This window comes from Geotrypetes seraphini, chromosome 2 (genome assembly GCF_902459505.1).
Source record: "Geotrypetes seraphini chromosome 2, aGeoSer1.1, whole genome shotgun sequence".
Lineage (NCBI taxonomy): Eukaryota > Metazoa > Chordata > Amphibia > Gymnophiona > Dermophiidae > Geotrypetes > Geotrypetes seraphini.
In genome coordinates this window covers 119,012,648-119,035,679 of record NC_047085.1, presented here as the reverse complement: position 1 = coordinate 119,035,679, position 23,032 = coordinate 119,012,648, and the positions used below count along the sequence as shown (strand labels likewise).

The 23,032-nt window shown below is 43.4% G+C and overlaps 1 protein-coding gene across 2 annotated transcripts in view; it reads right to left on the bottom strand.

Moving 5' to 3' along the window:
* TCEA1 (transcription elongation factor A1) overlaps positions 1–16,106 on the bottom strand; it is a 170,768-nt gene extending 154,662 nt beyond the window's left edge. Inside the window, exons 1-2 of one of the 2 annotated variants that reach the window (XM_033933660.1) lie at positions 15,868–16,106; positions 2,415–2,477 (exon numbers count right to left, since the gene is read on the bottom strand). In XM_033933660.1, the coding sequence (XP_033789551.1) occupies positions 2,415–2,477; positions 15,868–15,942 (138 nt within the window). In that variant the 5' untranslated portion in view covers positions 15,943–16,106. The remainder of the gene's footprint in view (positions 1–2,414; positions 2,478–15,867) is intronic. The other variant, XM_033933659.1, reaches the window with a different exon arrangement.
* Positions 16,107–23,032: the final 6,926 nt, after the last annotated feature.

The following is a 23,032-nucleotide window of genomic DNA, read 5'->3' as shown; positions in this document are numbered from 1 at the left end:
ACTGTCTTCTCCGAAGGCACGAAGGGTTAAATGACTTGCCTAAGGCTTCCAAGAACTGTAGCTGCTCTACCAGACTACTCCTTTACTCTCTTGTAAACACAGTAAATGAGAAATAAGCATACTCCAGTCAATATTCAAACCAACTTTACTGGCCAGGAACGGCTGCTGACCAGTTAACTCATCAGCAGCTATCGGGTTATTCTGAGCAGCAATTAACTGGTTATCTTCGCTGAAAACAATCAATTAGCACCAACATGCAAGCCAACGTGTTGAGGGTGGAGTTGATTAGCTCCCGATATTTAGAGCTAGCCAGCCAGTGTTAGTGCATAAATAAGAATGCATAGTCCTATCTTTATGCCAGAATGGATAAAAATCAATGATGTTTTTTATTTAAATCAGATATTTTTTTAATTTAAAATAGGATTTAAAAAAATGCTGTTCTGAGAAAAAATATCTATCTAAATTTTGTATTTAACATGCATTTTATTCCAAAAGCTATTCATCATGATATAAGGATTAGTTTTACTTATTAGGCTGTATATTCATGCAATGCTTAAATTTTTTGGCACGTCTTGATGAGTGGAGAAATGATCCACAATGATCTTGTATGTGCTTGTATAACAAAAGAAGGGAATGTCTTTTTTGCAGAAACAACTGATACCTCAGGAAATGCACATACAGCACAATACTTACAGAAAGTAGCAACAAAAGCTATAATAAAATGCAAACAAAAATTAAAATGTCTAGTATACAGTTTAGTTATAGACAATGCTGCAAATGTATCCACCATGAGAAGAAATTTAGAAGAGCATGATGAAAATATGAAGCTAATAACATAAGATTAAAGTGCTTATTTGCTGGACCTCCTAGCCAAAGACTTCAGTGTCCCAGAAATAGAAACTACGATATATACTTGAATACAAACTGGGATTTGGGGGCCAAAAAACGGGCCCAAAAATGGAGGACCTGGTTTATATTCGGGCCAGTGTCCAGCACACATCCGATCCCACTCCCAGACTTATTGCAGGCCTCCGCCGGGCCACTAGGCTCTGCACCTGTCCCCCCCCTCCTGCCCTGTCCATCTTACCTCCTCTGCCACTGGGATTCCTGGTGGTCCAGAGGTGTAGCAGACAGGAGCGAGCTTTCTGCCTCCAGTCCCGCTGCTAACCCGGTCAGTTGCTACCGCGAGTTCCAGCTTCAGCCGCCGAGTGGTACTGAGCGGGAGCACGGTCTGGCACAGCTACTCGACACTAAGGAGCTTCCTGAATGGCTCCTGTGAATTCTCAGAAGAGGAGGTATGATGGACAGGGCATGGAGGGGGGACAGGGTAGGGAGGGGGGAAGGGTGTAAGCCTGGGAGGAAGGGGGCTGTGTACAATGCCTGGCAGGGAGGGGGCTGGATACTGAGCCTGACAGGAGGGACGGAAGGGGGCACGGTGCAGTGCCAGGCAGGGAGGCGGCTGGGCGCAGAGCCTGATAGGGATGGAGGGAAGGGGACTGGCACAGCAGGGCACTTGAATATTAAGCCACCCAACTTATATTCAACCTTTTTCCTCATTTTGGGGGGGGGGGGAATGGGGATCTCGACATATTTGGATCGACTTATATTTAGAGTATATACAGTAAATGTCATTAAATTGCTAAATACTTCCATAACAATCATTTTGCTGAAGCTCTGAAAGAATGGGTAGCACCAAGCTAACACTCCAACAAGATGTTAGAAGAACTCTGTAGTGGAATGTTTTGAGCAGTATATCAAAAACTGGCCTATTCTGATGACATCTAGTTGTAAATATTAAGATTATACCAGCAAGAATGAGTTTGTAGAAACCCATTATTTAAATCAAATCCACCCTGCTTTATGTACTAATGAATGGCCAATTAGCTCTTAATACTGAGTTAATTATGCAAGCGCTAGCCAACTTAAAAAAAATGTCAATGTTGGTGACTGGATAAGGCCCAACACTAAATATCTAGGTTTAAAGCCGATGGCCGACATTAACAGCACTGCCCACTACCGACTAGAGAGGGGTACTGTGTTTATGAAGTTGATGCTAGTTTTTGGTTCTAACATTTTTTACTTGGATATATAAAAGTTTACTACAAAAACCTGTTATCAAGAATATGACAACCTTTAGAAAATAAAGATCTCAGACATCTCATTAAAACACTGGAGAGAACCCTGCACAAACAGCAACATTAAGTTAAGAGCATAAGAGTCAGAGACCAAACTTAGAAAGGATGTTCTCAAGAAATTAAATGCTTTCTTCAGGATCTAAAGTTTTGTCGTAGATACATTAATGTTTACATATGTTATGTTATATATTTATAACCTGCCTTCTTCCTTATAAGCTTCAAAGCAGTCACAATTTAAGAGATCAGTGAATAGCACTAGAAACAAGAAAAGAAACATACCTGAAGTAATTCCAGAGTCATGGGGATGTTTTTAAGTTCTTTCAAAAGATCCAAAGCCCCAGCCTGAAAAGTACATATTATATGGTTAATATCCATAAATACAATTTAAATAGGAAAAAAGCACACATTTATTCTCCAGTCACGCAGATGATAATTCTATAACAGAAAGCCCACTATAGGAGCTGGTTATTGTACCTATTTTTAGTCTATTCTATAAAGAAAACTAGGCATCTACTTTTCTTACTATTTACTAATACTACTCTTTTATCATTTCTGCTTGGATTTGAATACTGCTAGATTCTGGCAGCCTGTTCCAGGCATACGCACAGCAAGAAAGAAAGGATGGAGTCTTGAGTTGGCGGTGGAGGAGAAGGGTACAGATATAAGGGACTTACCCGACAAATGGAGTTTACAGGGGGAGATAAAATTGAGGAGAGATATTGAGGAGCTACAGAGTGAATGCACTTGGAATGTAAGAAGAGTTTGAACTGTATTTAGAAACAGATGGGGAGCCAAAGAAGTAACTTGAGGAAAGGGGTAATTTGAACATGGCGGCTCTCGCAGAATATGAGTCGTGAGCAGCATTTTGAACGGATAGAAGGGGAGAGACGATTGAGCAGAAGACCTGAGAGAAGTACGTTGCAGTATTCTAAGCGAAAGGAGATGAGAGCATGGATAAGGGTTTTGGTAGCGAGCTTGGAGAGGAGAGGTTTTGGCAGTTTGTTGGATCTGAGCAGAGAAGGAGAGAGAGAAGTCAAAGATTACCCCATGGTTGTGAACTGACAAGACAGGGATAATGAAAGTGTTAGCCACAGAAAGAGAATGGTGGGAGGGGGGAGGTAGGTTTAGGCAGAAAGATAAGGAAAGTTAGGTTTTAGCCATATTCAGTTTTAGATGCCAATGAGTCATCCAAGCGGCAATGTAGGATAGGCAGGCTGAGACTCAGGCCTGAATTCCTGTTGAGATATCTGTTGTGGACAGGTAGAATATTCTTCAAAGAGTACAAGCACAAATGGCCAAAACACACATACATAAAAGCACAAGCATCTATACCAAACCTATAGCTGATATAAAAGACTGTGCAGAGCTCCATGCAGATGCCTAACAACCTGCAGTCAATCCCCTGAGATTCAGTAGGTGAGCTAAGCTACTCGGGTATGGACCACGAGCTCCAAAAAGATTTCTGCAGGCTGGCCAAAGAAGTCCCCAATGGTCTGCAGCTGGCAAGTTAATCCCAAGTCTGTTTCTTCTCCACGCAGAGTTCTCCCCTATACTGAGAAGCTCTGGTGCACCAATAGCCACAAAAAAACCCGAAAATAACAAAGAAATATACACAGCAGATCAGAAGGACACCTCCCAGCTCACATGCAGAAGGAAAACTGAAGGGGGCTGACGTCGGAGGTAAGGCTTGTGGGTCAGCCACATGCCTGCGTGTAAATCGCTGCCTGCTGTGTGTCCCCCGAACAAGCCGCTGAAGGCAGAAGCAGTGCGGTTTGAACAAGTAAGAGGACAAAGGGAGACAGGAGTGTGGGGGGGGGGAGGGAGAAGGAGCTCGTTGGGACATTGGAGGGGTATGGTTCTTGGACAATGGCTGGAAGGGGGCACTAACCTGGGACAGAAGGGAGGGAATAGAAAGGGAGAAAGAGAGAAAGAGGAGAGAGGTACAGATGCATGGGGAGTGAAGGATGAGAGAAATGTTGGATATGATGGTGGAGAGGGAACAGAGGGACAGATTGAAGAGGATGACAGGGGTAAGAATGTTGTACATAGTGATAGAGGGAGAGATGTGACATGGTGCTGCAGTCGAGGAGAAATAGGCATGGGGCTGGTGGGCAATGGTGAAAAATGCTGCACATGATCTGGGGGATGAGACAGGGAGAAATGTTGGATGTGACAGTAGAGGGGGTGGGAGAGATGCCTAGATTTCTAAAGACAGATGGATAGAGAGAGAGAGAAGGAGAGGGAGATTTGTTGCCAATAGGGTGGAGGAGAAAGGAAGAAAAGTTGGAGTCATGGAGTGACAAAGAGAGATGTTGGTTGGGGAAGGGAATAAGGTCCGGAGGAGAGGAAGCATGCAGGAGGAAGAAATTTATCTCAATAAATACGTCAAGAACATTGGACTCCAGTTTCTGCTTTTTTGGGAGGATTCTTTTTTATCATGGAACATTTGGGCTTTTGTTGTTTGCATTTGTGAATGTGAAGAGGAAGCAAATTCTAGTAATTCACTGTCTGAAATGAAGAGGAACTACTAAAATTTTTGATAATGGACAGTATTTCTTGTTGGGAAGTTTAGAAGCAAAGCTTTCTTTATATAAAGTTCTTTTACGGAAGACAGGGGGAGTAGGGAACTCTTAAAAGCTATGGTTCATATTTTAAAGAAAGTGAACGCCTGTATTGGAAGGCTGGTAAGCTATGGAGTCGCTCTTTCAGCACGCTGAGCATTAAAGACTAGTTGTGTTGCTGCATTTTGAAGAATCTATGAACTACTGTTAATTAGAGATATTTCAGTACATCCCACATACAAAAGGCTACAATAATCCAAGGAAGATAATGTAGTAGCTTGAATTACTTATGTTCAATTAAAATAACTTCCTAATTAGCTTAATCAATTTTAACTTATAGAAGACTCCTTAAGAAAAACTTTTTTATATGTTCTTTCATTGTTGAATTATGATGCAGTTAGTCTAAAAGATGCAATTGATTTCACTGTGTATGAGGGATTTTCAAAATGTTTTTGCTACTTTTATTTTCTTAAACACTATTTATTAAATATCTAAAAAGCAAATTACATCACTTTTCTACATAATCACTCTATTTTGCCTGATTAGTCACATAATATTCTATGACATGCCCTCTTACCACTTCTCCCAACCCAACAATTTCCCATGAAAATATGAAAGTGTGGAAACTTTTTGAAGAACCCTCATATATAGAAGTTTTTACAAAGGATTTATAAGAACCTAAGAATAGCCATATTGGGTCAGAGCGATGATCCATCTAGCCTAGTATCCTGCTTCCAAAAGTGGCCAATACAGGTCACAAGCAGTGTTCCCGCTAAGCTGCGTTGGCCTGCGCTCGCGCACAAAATATTACATCGCAGCGCAAAGTTTCTCTTCACAGCGCACACACGCGTCGGTAAGGTAAGGGGACGCATTGGGGGGATTGCACTTCCCCACAATTGCCATGCTTCGGTTCCTCTTCTTCCTTCCTTCCTCCCCGCGGGACCCTGCGGCACCATCAACTCTTACTCCCTCTAATGTCGGCCCTGCAGCTCCAGACTTCCTCGCACCTTCTCCCCTCCCCCTTTGGATCGCTATTATTTTAAATGTTATAGCCGCGGAGCTGTATCCATCAGTGGAGATGTCTAACCTCGGCCTGCCCCGGAACTCTTACTGCAACAGTGACTTCCTGTTCCTGCCTAGACGGGCGGCTGCTGCAGTAAGAGTTCCGGGGCAGGCCGAGGTTAGACATCTCCACTGATGGATACAGCTCCGCGGCTATAACATTTAAAATAATAGCGATCCAAAGGGGGAGGGGAGAAGGTGCGAGGAAGTCTGGAGCTGCAGGGCCGACATTAGAGGGAGTAAGAGTTGATGGTGCCGCAGGGTCCCGCGGGGGGGGGGGGGGAGGAAGGAAGGAAGAAGAGGAACCGAAGCATGGCAATTGTGGGGAAGTGCAGAGCTGCAGGGAAGAGTGTTGCGGTACCCAGCTGGAGGGAGAAGGAAGATGAGGGAGGGAATTAAAGGAGATGCCAGGGCTTGGAGCATAGGAGGAAGGTATGCCAGTCTAAGGGAAAAGGAAGGGGGAGATGTGAGAGCATGGAGGGGGAACGAAAGATGGAAGAAAAGGAAAGGAGAGAGATGCCAGAGAATCAGGGAAGGGGAGATACCAGACTATGAGGAGAGGTGTGGGAGAGGGAAGGCGAGGAGAGAGATGCCAGACCAATGGGGTGAAAGGAGAGATGGAAGGGGGAGGCATACAGTTTCTGGAAGGGGCATAGAAGGAGAGAAGATGCCATATAGGGGAAGAGAGACGGCAGACAGTGAATGGAAGGAAGAGAGTTACAAGAAGATGAGGAAAGGAGAAACCACAGAAGACAAAGGTAGAAAAAAATTTCTATTTATTTATTGCTTTAGGAGACATGTGTCACTGTTTCTGTGAAGCATTGTATGCAGAGTCCAGCTTCTTGCTGGTTCAATTTAACCTTTGTCTATGTATTTTTATTTTATCCCCCCTTTTACAAAACTGTGAAGCGTTTTTAGCACCAGCCTTGGTGGTAGCAGCTCTGATGCTCAGAATTTTATGAGCATCAGAGCTGTTACCTCCGTAGCTAAAATCCACACTACAGTTTTGTAAAAGAGGGAGGGGTTAGTTTGTGATTACATATTCCTTACTAGGCGAAGGTGTTTTCTGTGTTCTGTGTGTTCGAAAGACATGGTTTTCTGTTAGGATTGACGGTGTAGGATTGATCTGTGCTGGTCTGGCTTGTTTAGTTTTACAATGGGTGTATTGATGTACTGCTCACTGCAATATGTAAGATGCTGCCTTTTCCTAGGTACTCATGTGTGACGTGTGGTTTGTTACTAAAAATCATGTTTTTCTTACAGATGGGGGGGGGGGGTGCCAAAAAATGATGGGCCCCGGATGTTACATATGCTAGGTACGCCACTGTATGTAAAGATACCAGAAAGCTGGCGTAGCAAAAACTTCTAAGTTTTGAGTATTTAACCCTCCCACAATCTCACGGGCACTCGTTTCAAGTTTATTGAGATTTTGATTTAAACGCAATATCAAATATTTTCAATGCGTATAACAAAAATAAATTTGGGGAAATAAATAAAACCATTTGAACCAGTGTTCCCGCTAAGCTGCGCTGGCGTGCGCTGGCGCACAAAATATTACATCGCAGCGCACACGTTTCTCGTCACAGCGCACGATCGGAAGAGGCGTACGGCAGATGGCAGGGCGGCGAGAGGAGAATCGGGCGAGTTGGCTCATAACTTGCTGGCGCCCGATATTTTTGGCTCACGGTGAAAAAAGTTTGCTCACAACACCCGCCCGCTTAGAGGGAACACTGGTCACAAGTACCTGGAAGAAACCCAAATAGTTGCAACATTCCTTGCTTCCAATTCCATAGTAAGCAGTAGCTTCCACTATATCTATCTCAATAGCAGACTCTTTTCCTCCAAGAACTTGTGCAAACCTTTTTTAAACCCAGAGAGCAATTAATGTATTACTACATCCACTCAAGATTTTGTAGACTTCAATCATAGCCCCCTCGGCTGTCTTTTCCAAGTTGAAGAGCCCTAACCTCTTTAACCTTTTCTCATATGAAAGGAGTCCATCCCCTTTATCATTTTAGTTGCTCTTCTTTGAACCTTTTCTAGTTCTGCTATATCTTTTTTGAAATACAGCGACCAGAACTGAACACAGTACTCAAAGTAATGTTGCACCATGGAGCAATACAGAGGCATTGTAATAGTCCCGATCGTATTAACAACCCTTTCCTAATATTAGCATCCTGTTTCCTTTTTCGGCCGCCACCATACACTTTCATCTGAAAAACCATAGGGGTGTGTGTGATGGGGGCTGGGGGTCTACAGGTGGGGGTGACGCCACGGACATTCACGGGGGGAGTTCGGGGGTGGCAGCAGGAGGGAGTGAGCATCCCTCCTAATTACTAACTTTGTGGGGGTGTTTGAGAGTTCCCTGCCATGGCCACTCAGCTGATCGAGCAAAGAGATTTCCTTGCCGCCATAAGCTTAGTGGCTGCATCTATTGGAAACGTAGGCCAACATTTTGCTGGCCTACATTTCAGACACCTAGGACCAGTGGTCTCAAACTCGTGGCTCATGGGCCACATGCGAACCGCCAGGTACTATTTTGAGGCCCTCGGTATGTTTATCATAATCACAAAAGTAAAATAAAACAGTTTCTTGATCATATGTCTCTTTAGCTATAAATTACAATATTATTATTAAGACTTAGCCAAAAGGAAAGATTTATAAACTATAAAGAATTTTACCTCATGCAAAATTGTCATTTCTTTAATAAGACATTAACTATTGTTTCTGAGGCCCTCCAAGTACCTACAAATCCAAAATGTGGCCCTGCAAAGGGTTTGAGTTTGAGACCACTGCCTAGGATCACTTAAGCTCATCCAAGGCCTCTTCTGGGCAAAACCACACCCACACTCAGCCTTAGGTGAGCTTAAGTGTCCCGTTGCACGCCTACAGTGTAGGCAGCATACCTTGGTTTTATTTTTTTTTTTTAAACATGCTTCTAGATCAGTGTTTTTCAACCGCTGTTCCGCGGCACACTAGTGTGCCGCGAGATGTTGCCTGGTGTGCCGCCGGGCCGCCGGGCCCGGAGCTGACAGTTGGACCGAGGCAGGGGCGCCAGTAGCTCGCCAAGGCAAAGTGAGTCGATCACCCAGGACTCATTTTGTCTTGGCGATCTAATCTATCGAGCCGATAAGTCTTCTTCTCCCCGATGTCAATTCTGCAGTCGGAGAGGAAGTTCGGGCCAGCCAATCGCTGCCTGGCTGGGCGGAACTTCCTCTCCGATTGCAGAATTGACGTTAGGGAGAGCATGCGTCGGCTTTGGGGCCTGTTATCCATTGGTGGGTCCTGTTCCCCGATGGCAGCGGCAGTGACTTGGGGAACGGCAGGGAGAAAGAAAGAAAGGGGGCAGGCAGGGAAACAGAAGTAAAGAAGAGAAACAGAAAAAAAGAAAGAAAGGTCAGGGAGAGAGGAAGAAAAAGTTGGGGGAGGGAATGAGGTGTGGAGGAGAGAAAGCATACAGGCTGTTAGAAGGGAAGAAAGATTGGATGCACAGTCAGAAGAAGAAAGTGCAACCAGAAATCACCAGACAAGGTAGGAAAAATGATTTTATTTTAAATTTAGCAAAGTGGAGGCAGTATTACCACAGTTTTCAAAGGAATTTGCCCAAATAACTTAATAGTTAACTGGGTAAATTCCCAGAGATGAAAACTTCCCTTCACTTACTATGCACAGTTCTAAATTTATATCTGCTGTCTATATTTTACAATATGGTCCCCTTTTACTAAACCGCAATAGTGGTTTTTAGCGCAGGGAGCCTATGAGCGTCAAGAGCAGCGCTGGGCATTCAGCGCAGCTCCCTGCGCTAAAAACTGCTATTGTGGTTTAATAAAAAGGATGGAGGGTATATTTGTCTATTTTTGTATGCTATAAAAACCAAATGCAGAGAGAGACTGAGAGCTGTTGACGAAGAGCTACGTGTGTGTCTTTCTTCGATTCCAGCCAGAATATCAGCTTTGTGTTCAGCCAAACAGGCCCAGGTTTCGCACTGAATAAAGTATTTTATAATTTTTATTTCGTAATAAAGTAATTATAAAATACTTTCTTTGTGTTTATTTGATTCCTATTCAAGAGAATTACTTTATATATAGTCAATATAGGCAGAGAGTTAAATTTTTTAACATTTTCTAATGGTGGTGTGCCTCGTGATTTTTTTCATGAAACAAGTGTGCCTTTGCCCAAAAAAGGTTGAAAAACACTGTTCTAGATTAGCTGCTAGACAGCAGTAGGACACCTACTGCTGCCTACATTCAGGACACCTGTTTATAGAATCTGCCCCTAAGTGAAAAAAAATGTAGGAAACTGATTTGTTTTCAGTTTCCTACTTAGTAACATTATAGTGTGTCCTGTAGTCTTGGTACTATTGAAGGCTGGCCTTTTGCCTCAACTGACAATTGCTATGTCCTGCCATGCAGAAGATGTGGATTCAATTCCTGGACTGGGTTTCTGCCTCCAGGTCCATTAGGGGTGCTTGAAAGGCAGCACATGCAACAGCCAGCCTGGCTACCAACCCAGTGGAAAAATACCAGGTTGGAAGCAAATTATATTTTCCCAGTGAAAAAGTGGCAGAACTATGCCTGGCACCTGCACACAAGAGCTGAGTGGTAGGTGCAGCTCTTCTGTGCAGGCCCAGTACAATACAGGGCTGTGTCAGTTTATTTTTTGGATGCAGATGTTGTGCTTGTTTTATCTTCATGTGTGTCCTGCACCTTTAATCAAGATACAGCTGTTAGGCTCAGGAAACACACACAGTTTCTCTTCAAGCAAAATTCTAGTCACTCACAGTTCCAGATCTACCGGAAAGTTTTTCACAGTAAGAGGTGGGCATTGGCATTTACTACTGTGAATTACACAGAGTGTTCATTTTAATACTAATGAGGTCTTTGTAATGCATTTGTATAAGGTTCTCAGTGGCTGATACCATGATTGGTAGAAGCCCCTAGAACTTTGTGCATCGGAGGCTGGGCTAACTTTCAAGTAAGACTGAGTACAACCAGTCTTACTTGCACAGCAAGCTTTTGAGCATCAGGGCCTCAGCGGGGTCAAATATTGGGTTTCAAATCAGTAGGGTAATGCAGGGAAGTCACAGCTTGTAGCCTTAAACCAAGAACTTATTTGGAGATGTGGGATGGAAACTGCTTTCTTGCTTTAGTATTCCATGGGAAATTTTCCATTTTTAAAAAGACAGTATTCTAAATGGATGTCTTCTGAGGTAAACTTCTGAGCTGGTTTCATATTTTAACATCATTTAGGGAGCGATTTAAAAAACATTTTTACACCAGTGGTTTTCAACCCAGTCCTCGTGACATACCCAGCCAGTTAGATGTTCAGGATATCCACAATAAATATGCATGAGAAAGATTTTAATACAATGGAGATACTGCATGCAAATATATCACATGCATCTCTTGACAATCTGACTGGCTAGATATATCTAGAGAATTGGGTTAAGAATCCTTATTTTCCACATAAAAAAATCAGAACCATGGTCCAACCCCTGCAAAGTACCCCAAGGATTACCTCTATCTCCCACATTCTTCAACCTATACATTGCTTCCCTCAGCTCCTGCCTAGACAAACTAGGCCTAACCTCCTACAGCTATGCAGATGACATCACCATTCTCCTTCCTTTCAACCAACCAGCGCCCTCCATGGCAGACACAATACACAGAACACTTGAAATAGTAGCAACATGGATGAAAGAACACAAACTAAAACTAAATCCTGACAAAACAAACTTCATCCTCCTCGAAAATAGCAAAACCCCAACCATAACAAACCTAGGGTTGCGGATGCAGAACCCAAGGTGAAAGGAGTTAGGAATTGAAAGTACTCTAAAAAGAGGTGGGTTTTTAACTGGACCTTGAACACTGTCAGAGCTGGAGCTTGCTGTTGGGATTTGGAGTGAGGATGGAGACGGCGCCTGAGGGGACTGCAGAGCAATGCACAATTTTTATTTTATTTATTTTGTTCAACATTTCTAACCAGGACACTGGTGCAGCTTTCCCAAAAACTTTCCGAACCAGTCATTTCCCATCTGCAAGCCAACTGAAACTGCAACAGACATATGGCCAGGCAGTAAGTTAGTGACACGAATTTTCCTGCCAGTTGCCGGGAAGAAATATAGGATCCGAGTCAGAGGCTAGGACCGAGTAGACGGGACAGCACACCAAGAGGCAGCGGCTGCCACCCGCCTGTTCTCCGACCGGAGCACGTAAACTTTGCCCACCTGGCTGCAACCCGGCCTGGGCGCAGGAGTGAGGTCAATTTAGCGTTGCGGGAACAACGGACAGCCCTTACCTGGGCCTTCGCTCCTCACCGCTGAAAGCGGGGACCTGCCCAGGACACGCACCTGAGAGCCTCCAGGCCGCTGCGGGGTTAGGGTCTCCAGGACCACTCACGACCGCCTCGCCTTTCCGCCGCTCCCCCTTTCGCTCACCTTCTCCCTCGCGGTTCAGTGTCACTGAGGCTTCCTTCGCTCGCGCAGTCAGCTCACACGCCCCCCGCTACCCCTCCCCCCATCTCTCACAGGTCAGCTTCTTCACTTCGTACCCTCAGCGCTGCTTGCTCTCTTCACACACTGAGGCCGATCACCGTGGGAGAACCTGGGGAGGAAGGCTGCAGCAGCCTCGTGCCTCCCCCCCCCCTGGGGAGTACAAAAGGAACGGAGTTGTGGGCTTAGATCTCTTTCCGCCTCTGCCGGGGGGACCGCGAGGGCCTGGGTGCGGCGGGGAAGGGGGGTCTTGCCTGGCCAGGGCCGGCCAAATCCCGGGCCTGCTCTCCTTCCCTAAGTCCCAGCCACTCACTCCGCGCCATCTAGCGCATGCGCACTCGTGCCGCCACATCCCGACGGATCAGGAAACACATGGCGTGAGTGCGCATGCGCGCTTAGCGTTTTATTATTATAGATATACATATATATATATATATATAAATATAATCTAAAACACTGAGGGAAAATGATAGAAGGTTAACCCGTGATGAAAGCGTCTTGAAATAAGAATTTTTTTAGTTTAGATTTGAATAAAGTTAAGGAGGATTCTTGACTGAGTTCATGGGGCATTGAGTTCCATAGTGTAGGGACCATGATGGAGAAGATTGATTTACCGGTTGTATCACAAGATTTCACAAATAGGGGGGATTACTAGAAGATTCTGAGAGATAGATCTCAGTAATCTTGAAGAGGAGTATGCCTGGAACAGGTTGCCTGAATCAATACGTCGTGCTCTGTCCCTGGCAATGTTCAAATCCAAGCTAAAGGCCCACTTTTTTGAAACTGCTTTCAACTCTTAACTCCCCCTCACTGCCGTCAGATACCTATACCCACTATAACCTCCCCAACCCTGAAATGTCCTGTCTAAATTAGATTGTAAGCTCTAAGCAGGGACTGTTTATTGTATGTTAAAATGTACAGCGCTGCGTTCGCATTTCAGCGCTATAGAAATAATAAAAAGTAGTAGTAGTAGGAGAGTCTGTAAGTCTTGTTTTAAAGGTAAGCAGGAGAAATTTGTAGGTGATCTGATGGGAACATAAGAACATAAGCATCGCCTCCGCTGAGTCAGACCATAGGTCCATCATGCCCAGCAGTCCGCTCCCGCGGCGGCCCCCCAGGTCAATGACCTGTAAGTGATCTATTACTCTAAAGCATAGGTAGCCAGAGTAGGACAGATATTTTGTGCACGCAAAATATCTGTCTCTAAAAAAAAAATGAAAAAAAGTCCCCCACCGCCAATGACGGCCCTCCCCAACGACCCCCGACAAATGTGACATAAGAGAAAATTAGCAAGAAGGATGCCCACTCCCTCGCGCCATGGCAACCCCCTGCGCCAGGCACTCCTGAGCTACTGTCCTCTCCCTCCTACAACCCAACCCCCCAAAATGACAAAATATCAGTGCCATTAAAAAAAAAGAAAAAAACAAAACCAGGCAGACCTCTCAGTAACCCAGTTACTGACAAGTCTAGACCAGTCGGTTTTTTCCAATCGCTAAAAAACCTTTTTTGTTTTTTTTTTGGGGGGGGATAGCCAAATGATGTTAGTGCATCAATCACTTGGCTACTTTGCATGGGGTTTTAGATAATTTGCATGGCTGGATCAGAAAATGGGTGATCAATGGGAAAAAGCACACGGTGGGCCGTTTGGTGAATCAGGTTGGTAAAAATAATCATCGCTAAAGCTGTGAAAACAGATTTAGCGATGATCGCTGACTTTAGTGCATCTAGCACTTAGTTCACTACCTGTCTAAATCTTGAGGGTTTTTTATTTGGCCATGTTTTGGTGAGAACAAGAGCAGATTTATGAGTTAGATGTTTTTCTTCAGTAAAGGAACAAATTAAAACATGCAGGACCCCAAACGAATTCCAACTCCCTAAATATATTGAAGAAACACCACATACCAGCCTTTATGACATATTCAGATGTTATAGCCAGTTCTATTGGAGCTGCAAGCAGTTTCCTGGAGTTGCTTTGTGGTCAATACAATGCACTATATAGTTTACCAGGGCCTGGAAAAAGAAGCTGGATCCAGGTGGATGCAGCCCTTTTGAAGCAAAGGGGGCTGGATCCAGTTGGATGCAGCCCTTCTGAAATAAAAGAAAGCTAAATTCAGGTGGATGCAGCCCTCCTAGATTAAAAAAAAAAAAAAGCAGCTGGATCCAGCTCTTCGGAAAGCAAAGGGGGCTGGATCCCAGTGGATGCAGCCCTCCTGGAAGCAAAGGGGGCTGGATCCCGGTGGATGCAGCCCTCCTGGAAGCAAAGGGGGCTGGATCCCGGTGGATGCAGCCCTCCTGGAAGCAAAGGGGGCTGGATCCCGGTGGATGCAGCCCTCCTGGAAGCAAAGGGGGCTGGATTCCCAGTGGATGCAGCCCTCCTGGAAGCAAAGGGGGCTGGATTCCTGGTGGATGCAACCCTCCTGGAAGCAAAGGGGGCTGGATTCCCGGTGAATACTGCCCTACTGGAAGCAAAAGGGGCTGGATCCAGGTGAATACAGCCCTCCTGGAAGCAAAGAGGACTGGATCCAGGTGGAGGCAGACCTTCTGGAAGAAAAGAAAGCTGGATCCACATGGATGTAGCCCTCCTGGAAGCAAAGACCTGCTCTATCCTCCTTTGCTTAGTCTCACCCACACAGGTGAACTGCAGGTCTGGACTGGGCAAAGAGACAGACATAACAGGGCCGCATGGGAGCTAGCCTTATGCCAAAACCAGCAGTTGCTGCCAAAGGAAAATTACACTCTGGTCTTAAGATGGTAGATTCTTTGAAGATCCAAAGGATCCTGCTTTTACCTAGGCCCACAGTATTTGTCCTACATGTCAGCTATTCTAGTGCATACTTATGAAGGGAATTTTTTAAAAATAAAGTAAAATTAGGGAATCTCTTGTGGCACACAGTTTGAGAGACACTGTGCTACAGGGTTAGACAGAACAATCAGGTTCTGAACATGTTATCTGTAAAATAATAAGTCTTCTGTCAATCCATAAGGAACCCCTTTTAGAAATCTTTATAGATGGTGCTAACAAAAAAGGTCCCGCTTTGAGAGACAAAGGTTAGTTTGAGCTTTCTGAAACAGCAAGTTTTTACATCGAAAGGTTAGTAGTAGTCGCAGTGGTAGTCTGCTAGAGTTATCCGTTCCTGACTTAATTCATTTGGCTCTTAGGAAATAACCACTTGGCCAATCTTATCGGGACATCAGTTAAAAGATGGGCATCCGGAAAAAAAAAAAACCCCCAAAAAACCCCGCAAAGACCAAAAACATAGCCATCTCGAGCGCGCGCGCAAGATTCAAACCCCTGCTTTTTCCCCTGGCGCACGCGCACTGCCTAAACGGCGAAAGACACGACACTTCCATCCTCTCTTCACAAGACGGATAGCGCGCATGCGCACTGCATACAGCGCGCGCCAAGCACTGGGCCCTTTTGAGACCCGGCTGCACGTTTCATTCCCAAAGGAGACGTAAATCGTGAGAACTGTCCCAGTAGCTGCTACCACCACCATCCCTCCTACAGCCTAGGCCTGCCATTTATCATACAACGCGTCCCCCATATTCGTCTCCCTGAGCGCACCGAGTAGTGCAAGGAGGTAGGCAAGCAGCTGCTGCATGTCTAAAATCTCCTTACCGCGTTCTTCTTCTGTACCATCTTGTCCATTTTCTTAGCGATCCGGAGGATCTCCTCTTCCTCCTTAGCGTTCATAGTTCGGGCGGAGCTAGGGTCTGCTGAAGAGGACACGGAAACCTGCAGCTGCACCTTCTCCTAAACTCTCTCAAACCAGAGCAGCAACAGTAGTTCCGGCAGGCAGCACCAATCAACTGCTCAGGGCGGAAATAGACCATACTAGTTAATCTTGGTGGCCTGATGGAGAACGCTTGTCTATTCCTAAAGTGTTGTTCGGCAGGTGCTGCGAAAAGATGTACACTACAATACATTTGGAATTAATACTAACTACCCGATTTTTCAAATCCAAACGCAGGGAGCGTCACGATTCACCTATTGTCAGTACTGTAGGTATTTATAATGCCGGATGTAGAGTTGGTGAGGCCTAAGAGCTATAAAGTTTGAGGCCCCTTATTAATAAGTTACACCATATCGTATACCATAAAAATAATAGCAAATAGAAATTTTTTAAAATAATGTTAGCAAATTATACATATACTGACAAAATTAGTAATTTAGATCACTTTTATTAATGCGGTATAATAACGAACTTGTTTGCAAAATCAGAAAACTAAAACAGAAAATATACAGTATGCTTAACGTGACCATTATTTTTTTTCCTCAAAACCGGGGCAGGACTCATCTTCCCCGGATCCCATTAAATATAGTGCAAAATATAGACAACAGATATAAATTCTCAAAACTGACACATTTTGATCACTAAATTTAAAATAAAATCATTTTTCCTACTTTGTTGTCTTGTGACTTTATGAGTTTCTGGTTGCACTTCCTTCTGACTGCATCCTCTCTTTCATTTCTTTCTGTCTTTCTCCATGCCCCCCCTCGACACACCCTGCTTCCCTGACGCAACAACACCAAGGCATGTGCAGCGACCGCACTGCACAAGTGCTGGGCTTACAAGCCTTCCTCCCCCCAATGTCAATTTTGACATCCGAGAGAAAGTTCTGGGCTAGCCAATCGTTGGCTGGCCCAGAACTTCCTCTCCAATGTCAAAATTTACATCAGGGGGAGGCTTGTAGGCTCAACGCTTGTGCAGTTGCTATAGCGCCTGGCCTGTTGTTGCATCAGGGAAGCAGGAAGCCAAAAAATATGACATTTTGGGTGTGCTTCGGGACAACAGGACGTATGGTCATGTTAAGCATTCTTAAAATATTACCTAAAACCATTTTAAAAGTACAGATGAAAGTAATTCCACCTCTCATTTAAATGTTTGATTAAAAAAACTACATTTTTCAGACTCCTCCCCCCCCCCCCCCCCCAAAAAAAAAAAAAAAAAAATTCGGAACTTTTGTGAGGTAGGCTAGTAGTCTTCATTGCAAGGCCTGTGAGCCAATAGCAGCCCTCCGAGACCTTTGTGGCAGGCTGTGGAGCCTGTAAAGAATATCACTCTCACCCCCTCCGGTGTCAGGATCTGGCACTTTTTGCTTCCAGCACTGCACTCTTTGTTTGAGCATCATATACCTCCTTTGTGTTTTTGCAACAAACTTTGGAAAACCGCCCAAGTCTACACCTTATCCCTACAAAATTTATAATAGAATTAGCTGAAATCACAATGAAAGAAAGCTTTTTTTTCTATTTGAAGACAATCTATTGTGCCAGAAATCAGGAGTAGCTATGGGCATAACCATGGCCCCTTCGGCGTCGCTCAGTTGGCTCGAGAACCTCATTTGAAGATCAGTGGGTCTATAAATCTGAATATATTTCAAAAATTAAGGTGTGATTCAGATATATAGATATCTTTTTTATATAGAAGGACACTGTCAGAATTGGAGAATTTTTTTATATATATCAACTCCTGCCACCCAAAGGTCAAATTTACACATACTTATGACATTTCAAAAATTTATTTTCTGAATGTGGACATTACATGGAAGGAAAATAAATTTTACACAAAAGTATTTAAGAAAGAAACTGACAGGAATACGCATTACAAGTTTTCATCCATCAGCCCTGGGAAAAAAGTCTTCCTTTCTCTCAATTTCTTCGATTAAGAAGAATATGCTTTTCAATGGAAGAATTTAAGGAACAATCTAAAGAAATGAAAGTGAAATTCTTGAAGAGAGGGTATCCAAGAACTGTGGATATAGCCTTTAAAAGAGTGTTATACAACAACAGAGATTTGCTTATAGCCCCTAAAATGAAGGATGATGCCCCAAGAAGGCAGGAAGAAAAGATCATGTGTTTTAATGTATGCTGAGAACAGTCAGTGTCAAAAATCTTAAATAAACACTGGAAAATGTTGAACATCATGGGGCGGTTTAAAAATATGGACTTGAGGATCGCTTAACCAGCAATGCCCCCAGTGATAACCACTTTCTCAGACACCACAGCAGAAGGGCACACAATCTGTGGCACAAGCCAAATGTGCAAAATTATGGAAAGTACAAAAGTTTTTCTAAATCCATCTGATAAAAGAAAATATGATTTACACTATCATTCCAATTTCAAGACCACAGGGATGATTTATGTCATAAAATGCCCCTGTAATTTAATTTATGTTGGGCAGACCTTGAGATAGTTCAACATAAGACTAAATGAGCATAAAAGTAACATCACGAGAGGGGTTTTAACTGCACCCCTAGTAAAACACTGCAAGAGTAAGAATCATGAGTTTTTCTCTTTAAGAACAATAATCAATGATATAGTACAGAGAGGGAGGAGAGGTGGGGATTTTAAAAATATTTTAGCCCAAAGGAAATAACAATGGATATTTAAACTAAAAATGCTAGAACCTGCAGGTTTAAATAAGACCATTTAATGGCAGCATTTTAATTAATCTGATAAAATAAAAATTAAGTTTTCGTCTTTATTTTCTGTAGGAATTAGATAGCCTTTTATTTCAATAATCTAGTCTTCAATTCTGCCTTTATTAATGAATTTCTGAGTTACAAATCGGATGATGTCACCGTGCCTCTGTGTATATATAACATAGTGGGAGTTAAAAAGGCTAAAAAAGTAAGAAAATTGTTTTTAAAAAAGGCTCTCAGGAATGTACATTAAAAAGTGATTTATAAAAACACTAAAAAAGAAATTGTGTTAATAAAAAATTTTTCCAGCATCAGTATGTAAAGTCAGCACGTCTCTCTTCTGTTTTTAAATCGTGGTTTGGCGCCATTTTAGCTTGTTGGCTGGAATCAGCAGTAGAAATTTGCTCTGCTCTTGTAAGGTAAAAAGAATATTTGTATAGTTATGTAGAAGTACTCTTTTGAAATTGAAAGTTAAGAGGGTTTTATAATACTTAGATATCTGATCCGTAGATCCGTTGCAAAAATCCCTGACGCAGCGGGTGTGGAGAGAACCCCGCGAACTGCTGACAGCGTTCGCGTCGGAGTGGAATGAAAAATATAGCACATGAGTATACGGTGCTAGCAACAGCTCCAGTCGAGATATCAAACATTTACGGCCTCTTTTACAAAGCCGCACTAACAGCGCCGAAGCCCATAGAGATTTAAAAAGGGCTTTGGGGCTGTTGCTGCGTGGCTTTGTAAAAGAGGCTTTTAATATAAAAGCTTATAGCAGATGACGCTTTTCAAGATAAGTACTACTTGTTAGAACAAAAATGGTATAAATGAAATAAGGATCTATGTTTTGAAAATAAGCGTTGCATCGTATTGTCGATTCCTTCAAGAAATAGTTTGGAGGGCATGAGAATGCAAAAATGAATTAATCAAGATATTTGTAAAAAAATAGACCTGCAATTTATGAAAAACAGTAATCTCTGTCATTTTAAAGAATACAATAAAATAAAGTGGTTAAAGAGATAAAAATTAATATAGTAATTTTAAAAGAACATAGGGAGGGGTGATGGAAGCCTGTGATGTGAATAGGAGCAAATGAAAGCCTCTTCACAAGAGAACCCGTAGTGGGTATAAGGCTCCACATCCTGAGGCATACCACCCCATAAGGAGAATATATATATGTATATTTGTAAAAAATACAGCAGAAACCATATAAATTATTTTGTATACCAATGGGTTTTCCTACTTAGCATGCCATTTCCCCTCATTTGCATGGGCGGACCGGATCAGATGGGAGAATGATCAGGCACAAGGTTAGTAAATTAGATCGGGGAATGATCACAAACTGGTTGGGACACGATCAGTGCGTTTAATGAATCTGGCCCCGTGCCCGTAGCCTATGCAAGAGCCTGGAAGTGTTTCAGGAACTGGTGCAAGCGACAATGCTTGGACCCGGTGACCGCACCAGTTTCGGTGGTGCTTGATTTCCTGCAGGACAGTCTGAAGAAGGGTCTGGCGGTTGGCTCTCTCAAGGTATTAGCTAGCCGGGCTTTCCTGCTTCAGAATACTCGACATTCTATCCAGATGTTTCTAGATTTTTGAAGGGTACCTTACGTCTTCTCACCCTCCAATACGACAACCTTTTCCCTCTTGGAACCTTAATCTGGTCCTGCAGATACTTGCAAAGGTCCCATATGAACCTGGAGGAGGCATCCCTGATAAATCTGAAAGTTAAGACAGTTTTCTTACTGGCTGTAACATCAGCAAGAAGGTTGTTGGAGTTGTAAGTGCTGTCCCGTAGGGAACCCTTTCTTCGCATCTCAGAGGCTAGCATTTTGATTTGAATGGTCCCTTCCTTCCTACTGATGGTCGTGTCCAGTTTTCATGTGAACTAGGAGGTGTAACTGCCACCCTTCACACCTACAGGAGTGAAAAAAGCAAATAGTGTGTTGAAATTTCTGAATGTGCAATGAATTTTGATTCATTACTTGGAAGTGACCATATGCCAGGTGTCTGATCACCTCTTCGCGCTTACGAATACAGCACATCAGGGGAGACAGGCATCTAAAGTAACCATATCCAGATGGCCATATCTTCTGCCTGTATTGAAAGCAGTCTCACCTGCAGATATTTGCAGGGTGGCTACTTGGTCTAATCTCCACAAGTTCACTAAGTTTTACAGGGTGTATGTAGCAGCTGGGCTGGACACTGCTTGTGTCCTCAGTGCTGGCAGCAGGCTCATCTGTCCTACCTTATGAACCGGGGGGCTGCTCCAATATATCCTGATGGTCAAGATTACCAGTCCTGTTGCACAGGAGGGAAAGATTAGATTCTTATCTTGCCAATCTTTCTTGTAAGCAAGAATTAAGAACATAATAGCCTTACTGGGTCAGACCAATGGTCTATCTAGCCTAGTATCATGTCTCCACAGAAGCTAATCCAAGTCACAAGTACCTGGCAAAAACCCAAATAGTAGCAGCATTCCATGTGCTACTAATCCAGGGCAAGCAGTGGCTTCCCCCATATCTTTCTCAATAGAACCGGGATGGAAGAGGAAAGAGGTTCTAGACCCAGAGAGAGTGATGCAGGCTCGGTGAAAGTAGGGGGTTTGAGGCTGGGAGAGCAAGGACTTAAGCCTCCCCAAGCCATAGCAGGTGCCTATGGTTATATGCAACTCTCAGATCTAAGTGCCAGCATTTACATCAGCTCAATAGCAGGTTTAACTGCTCAACCTAAACACATATGTATGTATATACTCAAGTTACACTAGTTTTCTTTAAAGGAAAGTAGGAGCCTCTTTTCTCTTTATAGAGCAGATACCAGTAGGAAACAGAATTGTTCTCTGTGTCTTCAAACCAGCTCCTTCCAAACTACACCCTCAGGAACATCTATGCAACCTGCACATTTTGTGTGTACACCATCTTCCATGGCATGCATACTTATACTTGTGTCTTCAAGAACATAAGAAGTTGCCTCCGCTGAGGCAGACCAGATGTCCATCTCGCCCAGCGGTCCGCTCTCGTGGCGGCCCATCAGGCCCAATGCCTGAACAGTGGTCTCTGACTAATTTTACCATTTACCTCTAATCCTATCCCTATAACCTTACCTCTACTCTTATCTGTACCCCTCAATCCCTTTGTCCTCCAGGTACCTGTCCAGACCTTCTTTGAAGCCCTGTAGCGTGCTTCTGCTTATCACATCCTCCGGTAGCGCGTTCCATGTATCCACCACCCTCTGGGTGAAAAAGAACTTCCTGGCATTTGTTCTAAACCTTTCCCCTCTCAATTTCATTGAGTGCCCCCTTGTACTTGAGGTTCCCCATAGTTTGAAAAATCTGTCCCTGTCCACTTTTTCTATGCTCTTCATGATCTTGAAGGTTTCTATCATGTCTCTTCTAAGTCATCGCTTTTCCAGCAAGAAAAGCCCCAGCTTTTTCAGTCTGTCAGTATATGAGGTCCCCCATACCCTTTATTAGCTTAGTTGCTCTTCTCTGGATAATGACATGGTGACAGAATGTCACCATCCCCCGCAGATAACCGCAACAAACCATACCATGTCATTCTTTAGTGTCTATCTCAAATTCAGTTCTTCTACACAAGCATTCTTCAATTCAAGGCTTGAGGGTCAATGGTTGTGCCCATTCATACTCCGATTCTAACCTGTCTCTAAAGAATGAGATGGGGATAGTTCCCATGGTTATCCGCAGGGACTGTGACAAATTCTGTCACGGTGTCATTCTTTAACTTTTATTTGCAGTATAACTTTACCGCGGAGAACCATCTTTTGATCCATACTGCTTTGGGAGATGCTACTGAGGTTGCCCCTGATGAAGGATACGAAACGGGGCTCTGTAGGGCAATCAGCTGGCACTTCGTATGATATAATAAACAGCGGTTTGCAGATAAGTTCCTGTTTTTCAGCCATTTTATTAAGGTTTTAAAATTCACCAGGCTTTATATTTCTCAGGAACTTTTTCACCAATGTCATTTAAAAGCATTATTGATTTATTTATTTCAATCCTATTTAAATTTAATTCTCCACACTATATAGACACCAGGGTTTTTGGGCGATTGATAACAATTTTTGCATTTATTTATAGTCTAAAGAGAAAAAGAAAAAAAGTTTAAAAACAACTTTTGCACTATGAATTATAGATTTTTAGATTAGCCCACAGAGTGTTTTAAAATGATGTGAGTGGGTAATATCTGCCAAGCATGTTGGTGCATTTGGTGGTGTTGAACCCTGGTGAACTCGGATAAAACCTTTCACATGAGTTCCCACTTACTGATGTAACACTGTTTATAATTTCCAAACATTTGGTACAAGGGGCTCAGTTAGCCTGAAACCCTTCAGGTGTCTGGAGAATAGAG